Below are 17,598 nucleotides of genomic sequence, written 5' to 3' on the forward strand. Positions count from 1 at the left end.
TTCTCTTTGTTTATAGGAAATCACACAGTTCTGTATAAATTTATTCCAAATATCGGGAAAAAGTGCAAACTTATCACTTTTTAAACGCTGAGTCCTAGTTGACTTCAAGTCAAATCTTAGATATTTCATAATGTCTCGAAAAAGATTGCGAGACATTGTTTCTCGGAAAATAATATAATTCTTCTGTAAAATAATGTAATTCCTTCTGTAAATAATCAGTGAATGAAAGAAATGTATATGTACGCCAGATGTTTTTCCAAGAAAAATATTTTCTGAGCGAGAATACCATATAAATCTACCCAGTATTACTAGCAGTCATTATGACTGTTCGTGGCACTTTTAGGTATAACTAATAATATCTCCGTTAATTTCAATTTCATTCGATTTATATTTGGTACCAATACTTTTCGACATATTTTAGGAAAATACCGAAATTTGTGACTTCTTAAGATAAAGGGTTTTTAAGGAATTGAAGGTCAAATGACGAAAGCAGTCAAAATGACTGCTCTGGCACTTCTAGTGTTAATAATTAATTAAAACATATGCTTTACGCATGCATTTTCAAAGTTGTAAAAATGTCGTTCACGCGTTGACTACTGACAGTAAGGTTGCCACGCTACCTGGAAAACCAAAAAACATCAGGGAAATCGGAAAAAAGGTGCATTGACCAAAAAATCAGTGAATTTAATTATTTTAGTCAAAATATAGAAAAATCAGGGAATTTCATAACGGTGATCCCTCAAAAAGCGATTTTCACGCCAATGTTGAAAGCGATCACTTTCTTGCCGAATTATGGATCGCGTGCGGGTCATTCAGGCAGCTGGTGTAGAGTCAATTTTTGCAGCGCCAATCAGATTGTCTTTCAGAAAGGCAAAGAAAGTTTCCAGTAACCTCTTGAATTCAGGGGCTCGCACAAAGAATCGCTTGCACGTGTGGAACAGAAGAAAGAGTTGAAGTTCTGCCTCATAGTTAAGATAGCTCGTTTTTCTGTTTTCAGTTAAAAAGTCTGGTAAGTTAAATTTTGTAATCTTTTGCATCTTATTAACTTTTTTTAATGTATGTTTACTTAACACTCTATCGTATTTGCTAAATTGATAAGAATTCATGCAGTGCATTGTTAAAGTTAAAGGGAAGTTTGTTTTTGCTTTTTGAATCGTATTTTGTGCTGTATTAAGCAAATCAAATTGAACTGTTATGCTTTTCAACATCGTTGGTGGCGTGTATATATTATGATTATCGGACTTACGCAAAAAAATCTGATACTTTATGAATTTCATTAAAAAAATTGACTTTGTTTTGTAAATAGCAAAATATTAGGTGCCCCTCCCCTCCCCCCAAATTCGGTTTTCCGTTGTTTCGATTTTTAAATAATTCGCATTTAAAATTTATTTTTGAGAAATAAACAGCGATAAAACTTGTGTCCGAATTCAGAAACAAACATTAAATATTATTGTTATTAAATGTTAATTAATTTTTAAATCAGTGAGTGTGAGTGATTTGGGACAGTGTTAAATTATTAATTAATGTTTTTAAATATGTTTGTTCCCCCTTTTTTTTTATACACTTCATGTAGTAAAAATAAGTAATCAATCCTGCTCTTGCTTGAAATTTCCAATTTTGCTGTGTCCTTCCCCCATGCTCGTACAAAACAAAATCTTTTAAACATTTTTCTTTTTTATAAATGCCTTGTTATTTTGCAGTAAATTAAACAAAATAATAACAAGTTAACTTGTCTAACCATTCAATATAACTGTATTCGGCAAAATACCATTAATTATTGTAATTCAGTTTTTAATCTTCAATTAATTTATTTAAATGTTATTCATGTCATTTAATGTTGCTTCTTCCTTCTAAATTTATTTCTTATCAGTTAATACTTTCAAATTTCAGGCAATTTTCTGTGGCATACTCGTGAAACTAATTCTGGCATTATGATAACATACCATTATGAAATTTAGTGCACATATTTTTAACTTAGTGTATGTTAATTTAGTGCACATATTTTTAACTTAGTGTATGTTGCTAAATAAGTATAAAATACTTGAATTTATTTAAAACTATTAAATAGATTTCTTTCTTTCCTTTAGCTGCAAAATATATGAAAAAAAAAAAGACATTTTTTAATCCAGATTTGGCAGATTCTAATCTCAATCCTCAGTGGAGTCCATGGTTGCAACCTATTGAAGGAGCTTCTAACATGGCAAGATGCACATTTTGCCAAAAAATATCATGCTTAGTAACATGGGAAGGAAAGCAATCACAAGCCACATAAACAGTGTAAAACATAAGAAAATCGTTTCTATGAAGATGAACTCAGAAAACGTAAAAAACTATTTCTCCATAGATAAAAACAATTCTGAAACAAAGCGGTCTTCGACACTAGTTGCTGAATCATCAAATTTTAAACTCCTTCGTAACTAAGGACAATTAGCTGCGGAATTACTGTGGGCTATGAAACTTGTTATGATGCTGCTGTTCTGTTTCACAGAATGCTTGATGGCAGCAATAAAGCTAAAACTATGACCCTGGGACGCAAAAGAAAAAATATATTTAGTGTAATTTGGTTTAGCTCCATACTTCAAAAAGATGCTCATTTCTGATCTTAAGAACATTGAATTTGTAATTTGCTTCGATGAAGCATTAAATAGAATTGTCCAGAGAGGTCAGATGGACCTTTTTGATAGATTTTGGGACAGTGTGAGGAATGAAGTCAGTACAAGATACCTTACATCATTTTTGGGGAATATGCATATGCCAATGACCTTCTGAGAAGTTTCTTTAAGGGAGCCTCACAACTAGATAAAAAGAAATTGCTGCAAGTATCATTGAATGGAGCAAATGTCAATCTTAAATTCCTCAGAGATTTGAAAGAAAATTTAGCAAATAATGATGCCTGCCCTGATGGGAGTTTAGACGCATTATTTAAAAATATGCACAGAGTATTTAAAGACAGTCCTGCTGGGCGAGCAGACTATATTGCCATCACTAACTATAAGACTTTTGCGCTAAAGTTTTGTGAAGTAAAATGGTGTGGAAACATACCTATTGCTGAGAGAGCTATTGATAATTTTGCTCATGTGAAAAGATATGTAGAACGTCTGAACTACCAAAAACTGTGTCAGTTGAAAGACAGAGAAGCTGTTAAAGATAAGCTACTTTTGGCAAAAATCTCTTTTTTTATTTCTGTTGCAGGAGTTCTACATCCATTTCTAAAGTCATTTCAGACAGCTGATCCTTTGTGCCCCTTTCTATATATAACTTTCCATAGTATACTAAGTCATCTTCTCTCCAAATTTATCAAAAGAGATATACTGCGAGAGGCAAAAAGCCCCTAAAAAACTTATAAAAATAAATATTCTGGATCAAAACATTTATTGTAATGTTGCAGATATAGATATGGGTATTGCTACTGGTGTGAGTTTAGCTAAAAGTGGAGTATCTGATCTTAACAAAAGAGAATTCAGAACTCAGTGCAGAACATTTTTGGTTAAGCTGGTATCAAAAATATTTGAAAGAAGCCCATTGAAATATAGCTTAGTTAAATACATTTCTTCATTAGATCCTAAGCTAATGAATGAATTTTTATGTGAGAAAAGGATGGAGAGGTTACTTACTGCATATACTGTATGAAAGTGAAGGGATAAATTCCACAGTTGCAGATAAAACAAAAGTGCAGTTTAAAGAATTATTATTCAGAAGTAAAAGTGTTTAGAAAGAGACTTTTGTTAATTATGCTGCAATGCAACTTGATCACTTTTATAAGGACTTGATTAATAACTCAGATTTTAAAGAACTTTGGAGTGTTGTAAAACTAGTTCTAATTTTATCACATGGCAATGCCACAGTAGAAAGTGGTTTTTCAGTTAATAATGATATGTTGGTGAAAAATCTCCAGGAAAATTCTTTAACAGCAATGTGAACTGTTTATGATGCTATAAAAGTAAATGGATGTGTGATGAATATTAATGTAACTCCTGATATGTTACGATATGCCAGATCTGCTCATGGTGCATATCACCAAGCACTCGAAGACAAAAAAAATTGTGTGATAGTAAACATAAAAAAAAAAAATTATTATTAGACAGAAGGGAAAGCACAGGCACTGATTAAAATTTTGGAATTAAAAAAACACAAATTGAGCAGAGGTATTTGGTGTTTCTTCAATTGACTTGCAAATTGCAGAGTTAAAACAAGAAATCTAATTTGGTGCTTATTTTTCATTAGTGTTTTTTCTATTAATGTTCTTTTAAATATATTAAATGTCTTATTTTTAATTCTAATAAAAGTTTGCATTTAACATATATTATGTATGCTTATATTAACAGTTTTGCATCAGAAAAAAAATGCTTTTTTAAACCTTTCAGAATTTAGCAAGTTTTGAAACATCACTGAGGTGATTGTTTGCCAATTATATATTATTTAATAAGATAAATATAAATGGGCCCTGCACTGCCATTTTGTGAACAATAACTTCCACTCCAGAATTTATGTATAATAATTTTTAATATCATTCATGACATAATTTTATCACAATTAATGGTGGAGAAAATCTTATGTTTAAAAGTTCATACATTGCATTGAAAAATCAATGAATTTCATTTCTGATTTTGTTTTAGATGGAAGGCGTATTTATTTAATTTCTTTTGTAAATGGAAAATAACTCCTGTTGTAGTCATAATAGTAATTGTTTGGGTAATTTACTTTATAAATATGTATATAAGTCATATGCAATTAGCAAATTTTTGTGTTATTAAGTGGCACCATAATTAATTTACCTTTAGCACAACTAACGCGCACTACGCGGATAGACTGGAATTTTCTTGAAACAGACCTGGAAAACCTAGACAAGTGAGGGAATTTCATTCTCCTGTTTGAGTGGCAACCCTGTGACAAGTTTTGATGCAGGTTGGAGTCTATGTATACATACATGATTTATTAAAAACATACGTAAATGCATGTTTGCTAACTGAGAGCAAAGGTAAAAAAAAGAGGTATTTATATATAATGAATTTCTCTCATCCAGAGCAAGTAAGACAGTACATCTATCCTGTAAAAAAGGTAGAATGTAAAAGTATTAATATGCATGTAAAAACAGAAAATGGATTACATGTTCTTTATACGTCCTCCTTCCTTGATCGTTTTAAAATACAGTAAATGCCTCCACTGGGACCTCAAATATTAAACTTGAAACTTCAGAACTGAAATGAAGGGCAGCGAGATCAGATAGGTCTCATGTGTACAGATTTTATCTGCATGTACCAAAATGCAGAATAGAGTTTTTTTATTTTTATAAATAATTAAAATATTAGGTAATTGCACCTGAAATAACTCCTTGTGTACAACTAGTGAATATGGATTAAATGAACCAATCTGAATCCATTGTCTTTCATCTGAGGTCTAATCCTTCAAATGTATTCTTAAACTCATGAAAAGTAAACTGTAAATGTATGGGATGAAAAACCAAGGAAAGTATTAATTTTTTATAGTAATTTCTTTTTGTGTGTAGCTAATTGGTTTGCTGTAGCATTTAGTGTAAATCACAACATTTAACATTGAGTATTTAGTAACTTGAAAAATGCAGCAGTTTATATGCATGTAAAAACAGAGCTATATAAGCATAGATATTCTTCGTAATATATAATATTCTGTGTTTATAAATAAAATAGCTTAAACAGTTAAGTGCACCTTCTTTATTTTATGTGCTGTCAAGAGTGTTTCAAAATGGAAAGTTTAAAATTACAAGAGCCAATGAAATTTGATGCAAATATTTCTTCAGACTGTCAAAGATGGCTACAGTCATTTGAAATCTATGAAGTAGCCAGTGTATAACATAACAAAGAAGATAAGGTGAGAGTTAATACTTTGTTAAAGAAATTAAATGAAATTAAGAAAAAAATGTATGTGGTGTTGTATACTTTAAAAAAAAATTTACATAATTTAATAGTAAATATTACATATGAAAGACATTGTATATTAAAAAACCATGTCTAAAATCATAGATGAGTATGTAACTGACCTGCAAAATAAAGCTAGAGTATGTGACTGTGCACAATTAGGAGATAGTCTGATAAAGGAAAAATTGTTTGTGGTATTAAAGACAATGCAGTGAAGGCAAGATTATTGCATAAAACAGAATTAACATGAGATAAATCTCTTGATGTGTGTACATTTGCAAAAATAAGTGCACATGAGATGGAAATAATAAAAGATAAGGAATACTGTTGGTAAACATAGTGCAAAAGGAATTAAGTAAACATAATAAGGATATATAAAAAGATGTAAATATTGAGAAATAAGTGACCAAAGTTTGTTTTAAATGTAGAACATCTCGTTAGTATTAAAAGTTTGTTGCATATGGAAAGATTTGTCAATTGTAAAAGGCAAATCACTTTGAAAAGCAGTTTAAAAGCTGTAAAATAAAAAATGAAGCTATTATACAAATAAAAAAAGAGAAACTTCAATTACTGATTCATGACTCTGGGAAGAGTTAGAATTTTATTGTTGTAAGTATATCAAACCTTAGTTCAGATAACAAAGAAGAGAAATATACTATTGACATTAATATAAATAAAAATAAATTTAATTTGCAGCTAGATACTGGAGCAATGTGTAGTGTTATTTCTGAAAGCAAAGTTGAAATGCTGGATGTTCAGTTACGGAGGTCTGAAATTAAAAGATTAGTTGCATTCTCTAGGAATAAAATGGATACTATGGAAAAGTTGTACTTAACTGCCAATATGAAAAAAATAATTATGATTTCTGGTGTTAATAAGTATGTAACACTCAGTATATGCAAGTTCTGAAGGTTAGGTGCTGTTTTCATTACAAGAAAATCAACCAATTGCTTGTGTTTCCATAGCACAAATGAAGAGTCAGAAAACTATATTCAGATAGAAAAAAAAAAGAAATTTCAGCTATTATATTTGCATGTTCTAAATTTCATCAATATATATATCACAAACATATTACAGTTGAAACTGATCATGAGCCAATCAACCATTACTTACTAATAGCAGGCACTTTAAGTAGTAGAATGAATATATTTGAATACAGCAGAAGATAATGATGAAAATACAGAAATGTGTAAACTGATTTTAGCATCTCTGATGAAATGAAGTAAGTTAATCTGATGCTGCACTATAATATTTAAAGAAATATATTGTGGGAGATTGGCCAGAAAGGAAACCTCAACTAGAACCTCTTGTCAATTTTGCTACTGTAAAGATGAGTGGACAATAGAAAATGACTTATTTTCCAATGGAGGAAGGTTTTATTATCCCTGTAGCTATGCAAAAAAAAAAAAAATGTCAAATTTAATTCATGAGGGTCACTTTCATTTAGAAAAATGTAAGAAAAGAGCGAGATGTTTTGTTTTGGCCATTTATGAACAAGCAGTTCGAAGTTAAAATTTCAAAATGTCCTATATTTAATGAATATGGAACAAAAATTTAAAGGAACCTATGATACCACATGATATTCCTAATTTACCCTAGTATAAAGTTGGAACAAATCTATTTAAGACAAAGTCTTGTTAATTATAGATAATTATTCCAACTTTTGTGAAATCTCCAAATCACCAGATATTCAAAGTCTGAAAATGGTCACTTATGTAAAATCTCATTTTGTGAAGTATGGCATACATTAGCTAGTGATATCTCTGATAATAGACCTCATTTAGCAAGTAAAGAATTTGAAAATTTTTCCAAGAAATGCCGATTGAAACATATAACAAGCAGTCTGTACCATCCGCAATCAAATGGGTTAGTAGATTGTTCAGTGCAGATGGCCAAAAAAAAAAAAATCATGAAGAAAGCTCGAGTAGATAATGCTGATCCTTTCTTAATAGTGTTAACTCATGGGAATGCTCCAACTAATGAGATATTAGGATCACCAGCTCAACAACTTATCAGTAGTTCCATTATCAGAAGAATTCTTCCATTATCAGAAGAATTATTAAAACCTCAGTTGTGAAATTGTTTTTAAAAAATCAACCAAAAAAGAATTAAATATAATTCATATTATGATCATCACACAAAAACATTACCGTCATTATGCAGAGGAGATTAAGTTAGGTTACACTAAGATAATCACTTTAAACCAACATTTGTGGAAGTATATTAAGATGCCCAGATCATATATCCTGAGATCAGGAGGAACAGTATTAGAAACACTAAAGAAAACAGTTCAGTTGCTAACGAGTATAGTGAAGAACAGAACAAAGATTTACTGCAGGGAAAACAAAGGTTAAGAATTAAGATCTCAGATCTTCTGAAGAGCAAAATTTAGATTCCACTAACTCAAACTCCACTAACTCAAAAGCATGGGACAATGAGCAAAGAACTAGAATTGTGAGAGTGATTAGAAAGCTGGCCATGTGTTTGGGCTAAACTTTGAATTCTTTAAAAAAACTTTTGAAATCTTAAAAAAAAGGAAGATGTAACATTTATTAATGTGTAAGTGGCAGCATTTAGTATTTAGTAACTTGAGAATGGTGGCAGTGTGTATGTAACTTGAGATAGTAGATGGATGTGTAAAAACAAAACTGTTAGTACTGCAGTTCTTGGTAATATATAATATTCTATGCTTATAAATAAAATACTTTAAACAGTTTAAAGTGTACTCTCTTTATTTTATATTTGCATGATTAGACCCTGAGCTAACAATAGATTTAGTTTTTCCATTTATTCCTAATTGCACTGATACTTTATCTGGAAGGATTTTTGGCTGTATAAATTATTATTTTGGTTTTAATTATCTACCTAAATCTACTTTTTATATGTAAGTGTTCCTAAAAAATAGAATGTAGCAAATTAAATTTTATATACACTGTAATCTCTAATGAAGTGTGTATGATTTCATTGTCCATTACATCTTGAACACACTGGTATTTCTGAAGGAAAGTTTCATTTTGATATCTGTGGGTATGTTTACGGCATTTTTTTGTTAATTACATATACTGCCTAAATTATGAAAGAAATTTCTGGCTTGTTTTATTTAGCTTTCTGCTTTGCATTTAATGTATATCTTTCAGTCTGTGGGTTATTGTCTTTTTAAATCTAATTATATATATATATAACTTTAATGCAATTTAATATGTTTTCCCACTTGCTCTGGAAATTCATTGCATTGAACACACTCTGTTCCTCCTTGCATAGTAAATTTGCTGTCACATATGAATTATATTCCAGTTACTATGCTCTATTGAGTCTTTAAAAAGACCATTAAAGTGTTTTCCCCCCAAAAATTTGTATTTTATGTATTTTTCATATAGAAAATATATTTTTTCTTAATCCAAGTATCTCTTATGATAAATCCTCTCTTATCTCAGTCTTTTGTGAATATGGTTATTTTACTAAAGAACATTTGCGATTATTATTTTTGAAACAACTTTACCCTTAAAAATTAGACAAAATAGCAAACTTATTTTGGCTTATATTTAAATAAAATTGTTGATTTTGAGGGTGATCAGATATCGGTCTCTTCTTTAGGAGTAAAAAATGCAAAGGAGGGAGGAGCGACAGTCGTATTCATATCAACAATAATGGGCAGGTCAAAGTGAGGCTTGATATAGTGCCATCTGTTGGTGAAAATAGTAATGAACCGGGAAAAGTTAAGGTGTTTTAATTTTAAGAGCACTAGAGAAGACTGCATTGTAATTAATATCAGTAACTAAAAAAGATATTTTTTTTAATATGCAAAGCTTTGTGGAAATCCAGTTTGCCAGTTATTCAAGCTTTACGGATAACTTTTGCAAATCCCGAGTCCGAATTGTGATTACGTTTTAGCTTTGATTGATTTGTGTTTCCTTACTGCGAGTACATTCTTTGACAGGAAATCTTATGGACTTTTATTTTATCTGATGTATCTCAAGCAAAACTGCAGAGATATGCTATAAATTCCTTAAGAATTTATAGTATATCAGATATGGAATCTTTAAGAATTGAACAGCAAACTTTACTAGATAGCTAAGACAATTACCTGAAAGTTGGAATGCCGGGAGAATCTGTTCAATTTTATAACTGATAGAAGGATGAAATGGAATAATGGCAAGATTATTAATGGTATTTTCAAATGCAAAATATCTTTAATGAAAAGACAAAAAATGTTCATGGGATGGGCACGGGGTTCCATTGTAAGAAATAACTTTAATAAATAAGTCGTCATTCCATCTCATCCTCCTGTCGGTTACAAAATTGTATGGATTTCCCAGAAGTTACACTTTTTGGCAATTTTTCTGACTTGCCAGTACAGTTCATCATTTGAATCCTGCAAAAATTATTCCCAAAGCTTATTCAAATGGTAAACTGGATTTTATATAAGCTTTTAACATTAAAAAAAAATTATCACCTTTAATTAATGATATTAATTTCAATCCAGTCCTTCGTAATGCTTTTAAAATAATATCTTAATTTGGTATGTTTCATTACTAATTTCCTCTACAGATGATGCTACTGTCATTGCTCCTCCCTTATTTCCAAAATGTTTTTGCTACTGAAGAAGAGGGGCCCATATCTAATCTGCCCAAAAATTGGTTGAGTTTTCTTTAAAATCTATGCTTAAACAAGGTTTCTTCCTATTTGCATGTTATCCCATTTAAGATTCTTGATCTCATTTAATGATTACCTTTAATTAAAAAAAGGAAGATGTAACATTTATTAATGTGTAAGTGGCAGCATTTAGTATTTAGTAACTTGAGAATGGTGGCAGTGTGTATGTAACTTGAGATAGTAGATGGATGTGTAAAAACAAAACTGTTAGTACTGCAGTTCTTGGTAATATATAATATTCTATGCTTATAAATAAAATACTTTAAACAGTTTAAAGTGTACTCTCTTTATTTTATATTTGCATGATTAGACCCTGAGCTAACAATAGATTTAGTTTTTCCATTTATTCCTAATTGCACTGATACTTTATCTGGAAGGATTTTTGGCTGTATAAATTATTATTTTGGTTTTAATTATCTACCTAAATCTACTTTTTATATGTAAGTGTTCCTAAAAAATAGAATGTAGCAAATTAAATTTTATATACACTGTAATCTCTAATGAAGTGTGTATGATTTCATTGTCCATTACATCTTGAACACACTGGTATTTCTGAAGGAAAGTTTCATTTTGATATCTGTGGGTATGTTTACGGCATTTTTTTGTTAATTACATATACTGCCTAAATTATGAAAGAAATTTCTGGCTTGTTTTATTTAGCTTTCTGCTTTGCATTTAATGTATATCTTTCAGTCTGTGGGTTATTGTCTTTTTAAATCTAATTATATATATATATAACTTTAATGCAATTTAATATGTTTTCCCACTTGCTCTGGAAATTCATTGCATTGAACACACTCTGTTCCTCCTTGCATAGTAAATTTGCTGTCACATATGAATTATATTCCAGTTACTATGCTCTATTGAGTCTTTAAAAAGACCATTAAAGTGTTTTCCCCCCCAAAATTTGTATTTTATGTATTTTTCATATAGAAAATATATTTTTTCTTAATCCAAGTATCTCTTATGATAAATCCTCTCTTATCTCAGTCTTTTGTGAATATGGTTATTTTACTAAAGAACATTTGCGATTATTATTTTTGAAACAACTTACTATAATTACTATAATTGTGGTATGTGGGCTTATTCATAAAATTGCAAATAACAGCTAAGAAAACCATTTAGTTATATAACTGTAAAATGAAATGTAGAAATATAGTTTATTGTTAGTTTTCTAAAATGCTGCAAATGAACAAAGTTGTTAAAGTACAGGGAACAATTGTTATAGGTAAACAAGGGGAGAACTAAGCAATGCACTTAAAATTTTTTATTAACATCAGAAACACTTATAAAATTATTCCGCCAGGGAAGTCATTTTGCTAAACTTGTTAATTGCTCCTCTTCCTAAAACAGTTCTGAACTTGAAGAAGTAAATCAATGATTTTGTTATTTTCCAGTTTAACAACTAACAATTGTTACTTTTTTTTTTTTTTTTTTTTTTTTTTTTTTAATTTAGAATATCAGGCATAATTTTTCTCCTTCTTCCACTTTTTAAAAGGAGAGGCTTTGGCAAGCATTTCAGTAATGTATATCTTGCAGTTGGTCTTCAACACATATATACAGTTAACCTCTTGACTGCAAAGTGAACATGATGTATAGGAACATCCATAAACAGAAATGAACTGTTTTGTAAACATCTTTAACTTTCATTCATGATATGTTAACAGCTGTGCAGACAGGAAATGAAAACTTAATATAAACAGTTTTCTAATGTGATGAATAATTTAAAGCATTATCTGTGACAATGCTTTATTCAGCTTCTGTGATAAATTTCATGATATGATTTAGAATTATTAACTACTACTTTCCATGATTTTTTTTTTTTTTTTTTTGGTTGTTGTTATTGTTGTGCTAAGAACATAAGTGATGACTCCTCTGACGGGAAATCTGGGTAGCCATTGTTTTGATATAATAAGAAATTGGAAGAGTATCTCTTTCATTTGATTAATATATAAAATAATATAGTTTGATAGTGCAATTTGACATTTTAGTGGTTTGTCTTAATATGAATTTGACGGCTTCGTTAGGATTAGTTAATAGCTGTCTTAGAGAGTAATAATATAGTTGCCAATTCTGATAGGTTTTTTATGTTCTCAGAAATTCTTGTCAGAGGGGGTTGCCATGAGAAGGTAAACTATATTTATATTTCTTCTTTTAGACAATGTAATAGCTGTGTAATTTTTCCTAGATGCAATAAAGGGAAGTGAGAATTCGATCATTGTACATTAATTATAATTTTTATTGTAAAATGAGGGAAAAAACTTCCAAGTTAACCTTGCAAATTTTTGCTAGAAATCCCTCCCCCTTTAAAAAAAAAAAAATTCATGTTTACTATGCAATGGGCATATTAAAATTTTAAGCTTTACAGATATAGGCGTATGAATGTCAGATGGCATCCCAGCAGTCAGGTATGAAAATGTAACACTAGAATTTCTGTGATGATAGTAACTCTGGCTGCAAAGTACTTTGAAGTAAGTAAGTAAACCAGCATCCATGGTATGCCTGAGAATAAATACGAAATTTAAAAAAAAAAAAAAAAATACTGGTAAAACATCAGAAGTTTGCTGAATCCACATATTGGACCACATATCCACACCATTACTTTGTATGATATTACTTTGAAGTAAGTAAACAAACCAGCATCCATGGTATGCCTGAGAATAAGCACAAAATTTAAAAAAAAAAAAAAATACTGGTAAAACATCAGAAGTTTGCTGAATCCACATATTGGACCACATATCCACACCATTAGTATGAACAATTGGTGGGTTTTATGGTAAATGTGATATTGAAATGCAGAAATTCTATGAAAACTCTAACTTTGTTTGTTGAGTGAATGGACTGGGTTTTCTACTAAAGCTTTTTTCTGAATTTAATGTATGTGGAAGTATACAAGTGATGGCATAAATTTTTCCATTAATTGAAGTAATTGAAGTTTATTTTGTGGAAATCACATACAGAAGCAACTGTGTCTCCTCAAAGAATTTTTTTAAATGGCAATACTTTGATGAAAAGATAGTTAGGGCAAAGGAAGGGGAGTTTCATTTGAGTGTGGTCTGAACAGCATGTGTTATTTAATGATTTTAGGTACTTATATTTATGTAATGAATGAGATGTAAAAATCTGGATTATTTCTGTGTCTTTCCTTTGTTATTTCATATTTATTTTTAAATTCTGAAGTATTGTTCTCTCATTTGGAATTCTTATACGTATTTATGGTTAATTTTTAGGTTCAACTAGATTAAAAAGATCTCAAAATCCTTATTCTTTAAATAAAAATTTCAACAAGCCAACAACAGTTTTTCCTCCAAATATTTGGGGTACAGATAACTTAATGCAGTATGGATCTCAAGAAGTTCAGGATAATCTCTCAGGTTCAAAATTAAAACATTGGATGGTGCAGTCAAATTCTGAAGCATTTTCACGGAGTGATACGCCATATCCTCTTAAAGATGGAAATAATATATCTGTGAATAAAGAAAATCATTTAAATGAATGTGGTAAGATTTGTTTTATAGTGTTCAGTAGTTGTGATAAATGAATTTTGCCTGGTAATCATATTTCTTGTTATTCATTTTCCAGTTTGTCAGATTTATATTTATTTTTTATTAGAACTGCCGTGTTTTCTCGGAAATAAGCCCTAGCATGAATTTACTGGTTACTCCTAATATAAGGCCTGCTTTAAAAATAAGCTCTAGTTAAGATAGTCCTTATTACCAAATGCCAGGTGCAGCATGCATGCACAATTGAAACATACAGATGTGGTTGTAATAAATTTGAAATCTTCAGTATTTAATGCATTGTGTTAGCAACGTAAATTTAGTACCTGATTTATTAATAAATTTTAAAAGCTCAGATAAAATGAGTACAAGAAAGGAATTGTGGAAGATTCTTGGGATGAAATGTTGACAGCTTTTCTGCAAAGAGAAGAAGTTGGATCTACAAATGGTCCGAAAACAGCGTTTAAAGTACAATAACCCCAGTCAACAAGGGAAATGCCAAGAAGCGTAAATAGGAATCAAGTCAGCAACCATTATTTCCTGAATTCGAACATATTATCAATTGCTAACAAAAGAGCATTTATTTGGTTGTTCACTTGGTTTGATATTCAAGCATTTACCCTTGCAGTGGCACCATAGCTAGACTTATCAGACAAGACAAATTCAAAGCTTCACAGCTCTGGGTGAATGGCTTCTTTCATTGATATGATCTGTCTCTAAGAAGATTGACAGCTTTGTTCCACTTAGAAGTTACTGAAGTGATTAAAAGTGCACTTGCATTCAAGTGTTTCATTGATGTTATTGACTAAGTACAAACTCTCGAACATAATTGCTACCCAAGTAGCAGGGTAACATAGTAAAGGTGTAGCAATTTCCTCGCACACGGTGTTGCAAAGACATTGCATTATGCCATCTTTAAGACAGTTGTAAAGACGTCCTTCATTTTCTTTTATATAAAGACATTACTTTCATGTTTTTATATACCATATTTTCATCACAAAAATGTGGGATCTTAGGTTGCATTGATGCCATACTGCGATATTTTAGTGTCGTCCTGTTGTCTTCGGAATCTACCTTTTTTGCAACTGTCACGCGTTATGACGTCCTTTAGTAAATATAATTCCATTTTAACAAAACGTACTTACTACATTTTAAAATTAATCAGCTTTTTATATCCTGAAATTTATTTTTCCATGCTTTCTAAAATCTCGAAACAGATCTTGGCGAATCTGGAATATTTGTCCAAAACTGTGTATTTTAACAAATAATTAATTAGGGAAAAATAATTTAATGAAATTAAATAAAAACTACAAATTTATTCAGATCTTTAAGTAATTCAAACAAAATATGTAAATATTTATATCCCTGAATACTTTTGTTTACTCTTTGATTGGAAATATGTTTAACACATCGAACTTAGGAAAGAGATTTCCTCTAAGAAGATCTATTATCTTTTATGAACAATTTACTACAGTAAAAAAAAGTTTGCATACAGATAAATGAGGTGTTTCTCTTGTAGATTTATACAAGCATTGTAAGCAATTAAATAATCTCATAGTAGAGTTTTTTAATTTATTTTTGTTGAAATATATGCATTTAATACCTGTACAGATGAGATTTTAATTCTGTGTTGTAATAAACTGTATATGTGTTTTCCTTTACTTTAACACATATATACACATATGTTTCAGAACATCTGAATAAACTTTACATTTATTTAACATAAAACTACATTTTAACGTGTTTTTAATTAGACAAAAATGATTAATAAAATAATGATTATCCTAATTTATTCAGATATCTCAGTATGCAATAAAAATTAAATAACATAAGCATCATTGTGAACAGGTGCTTATTGCAAGATTTCAGTTATTTGTGTTTTAAAAAAACCTAATTGAGTTTAGAATATGGGTCTCTATTGAGTTTTCTTCAGCAATTTATTATGAAATAATTTAGTAAGTTAATACATATGTTAAATTTGAAATTTTCCATGTAGATTTACTTAAAAATATTCATCTCAAATCAGTTTCCAGTAAAATGTCATTATTTATTTCTGCTCAACAAATATTAACTTTGTGTTTGATTTTTAAGTACTACTTTTAATTTTATGAAACACTACATTTTAGCATTTCTTTAAATTCCCTGTTGTAATGTTTTCCCACATTTGAATTGTCTCTAACATTCATTAATTTAATTATCTGCTGCCATGGGAATTTTATATAAACTGACAGTTTTTATCCTTTTCCAGTTCTACAATTTTTGTAATTTATATTCTCATACCATACTGTATAAATAACAGTGTTAACTAACAAACGAAGAGGATTTTGCAATTTGGTTTTTACCCTTGGTGGGTAATTTCCTAATTCTTTTTATAATAGAAATATTATAGAAATATACAACTAGAAATTTCTTGCTTTTGAGAATAGAGACATTAAAGGTTATCACAAACCTCAGAGTAGCCCAGTGTTTCAAATTTCTTGTAAACCAACTATTAAATTCAAATTCAAAATCAGTATGAAATTTCCGTAATTTAAAAAAAAAAAAAAAAAACTTTCCATTCATATATTCCAAACTAAGAGTTATCTTTAATTATGATAAATCTTATCAGTTACTATAAAAAATGAGTGTTTAATAATCAGAAAATAATATGCATTTATTGATATGGTTGTTTCTTATCAACTGATGTACAAAATCTTCAGTGTCATGCTTTGAATAGTTTTTCTGCTAAATCATTAAGATTTCATTTTTAATTAGTAAAACTAGAATTTATTTTTATCACATGCAATTAGTAAATATGACATTAAAATACACTATTTTCAGCAAATCCAAATTTAGAATGACCAGCTGATAATATAAATTGTGCTTAGTATTATTATCATTTCACAACTTCAAACTACTCGAAAAAATTAAATATACAATAAAAATAATAAAATAAGTTATTAAAGTTTGATTGTATGTTCATCAGATTATAAATAACAACACATAATAAAAACATTAGCTTTATTAACTTTTCTTCAAATGTTTTCAAAAGAGATGTAATTTGTTTTTGAAGGTATATTTTAATAATTTATAACAGCTTTAATACTACAGGATTTTAAGACTTTATTGTCTTTTAAAAATTAATATTATAACACTTTCTAATATCATAAATACAGGGTTCGTACGGTCCTTAAAAGTCCTTAATTTTTTCAAAAATGATTTTTGGTCCTTAAAAGTCCTTAATTTTGGCCAAAATGAATAAACGGTCATTAATTTTGCTCATTTAACATTTCTTATCATTTCTAATGATTGCCATTCTAAGTGTGAATTACAATTTCTCATGAATATGGAATTAAAATTACACGGCTTTTAACCAATCTGTTGGCGGATTTGCGTAGCAAAAGATTGAAAAAAACAATTAGCTACCCAAACGAAAGTATCGGTGTCTGATTGGCTATTCACGCAATCTTTCGAAACAGGTGTTATCGATAAATTTAGGCAGACTGTGACAAAAGTGTGAAGCCGGAAGTTCTTTAAGAGGCGAAAGTGATGAAGGTGCTCGAGAAAAAAAA

General features: G+C 29.6%; 1 protein-coding gene across 1 annotated transcript in view; it reads left to right on the forward strand.

Annotated features, from left to right (window-relative positions):
- The window catches only part of Tmem131 (Transmembrane protein 131), a 322,751-nt gene that overhangs the window by 255,790 nt on the left and 49,363 nt on the right, over nt 1-17,598 (forward strand). The window contains exon 32 of the mRNA XM_085808921.1: nt 13,778-14,047. Within this exon, the coding sequence (XP_085665047.1) occupies nt 13,778-14,047 (270 nt within the window). The remainder of the gene's footprint in view (nt 1-13,777; nt 14,048-17,598) is intronic.

Source organism: Stegodyphus dumicola, chromosome X2 (genome assembly GCF_044657685.1).
Source record: "Stegodyphus dumicola isolate Sdum_Otavi_A_Nest chromosome X2, ASM4465768v1".
NCBI lineage: Eukaryota > Metazoa > Arthropoda > Arachnida > Araneae > Eresidae > Stegodyphus > Stegodyphus dumicola.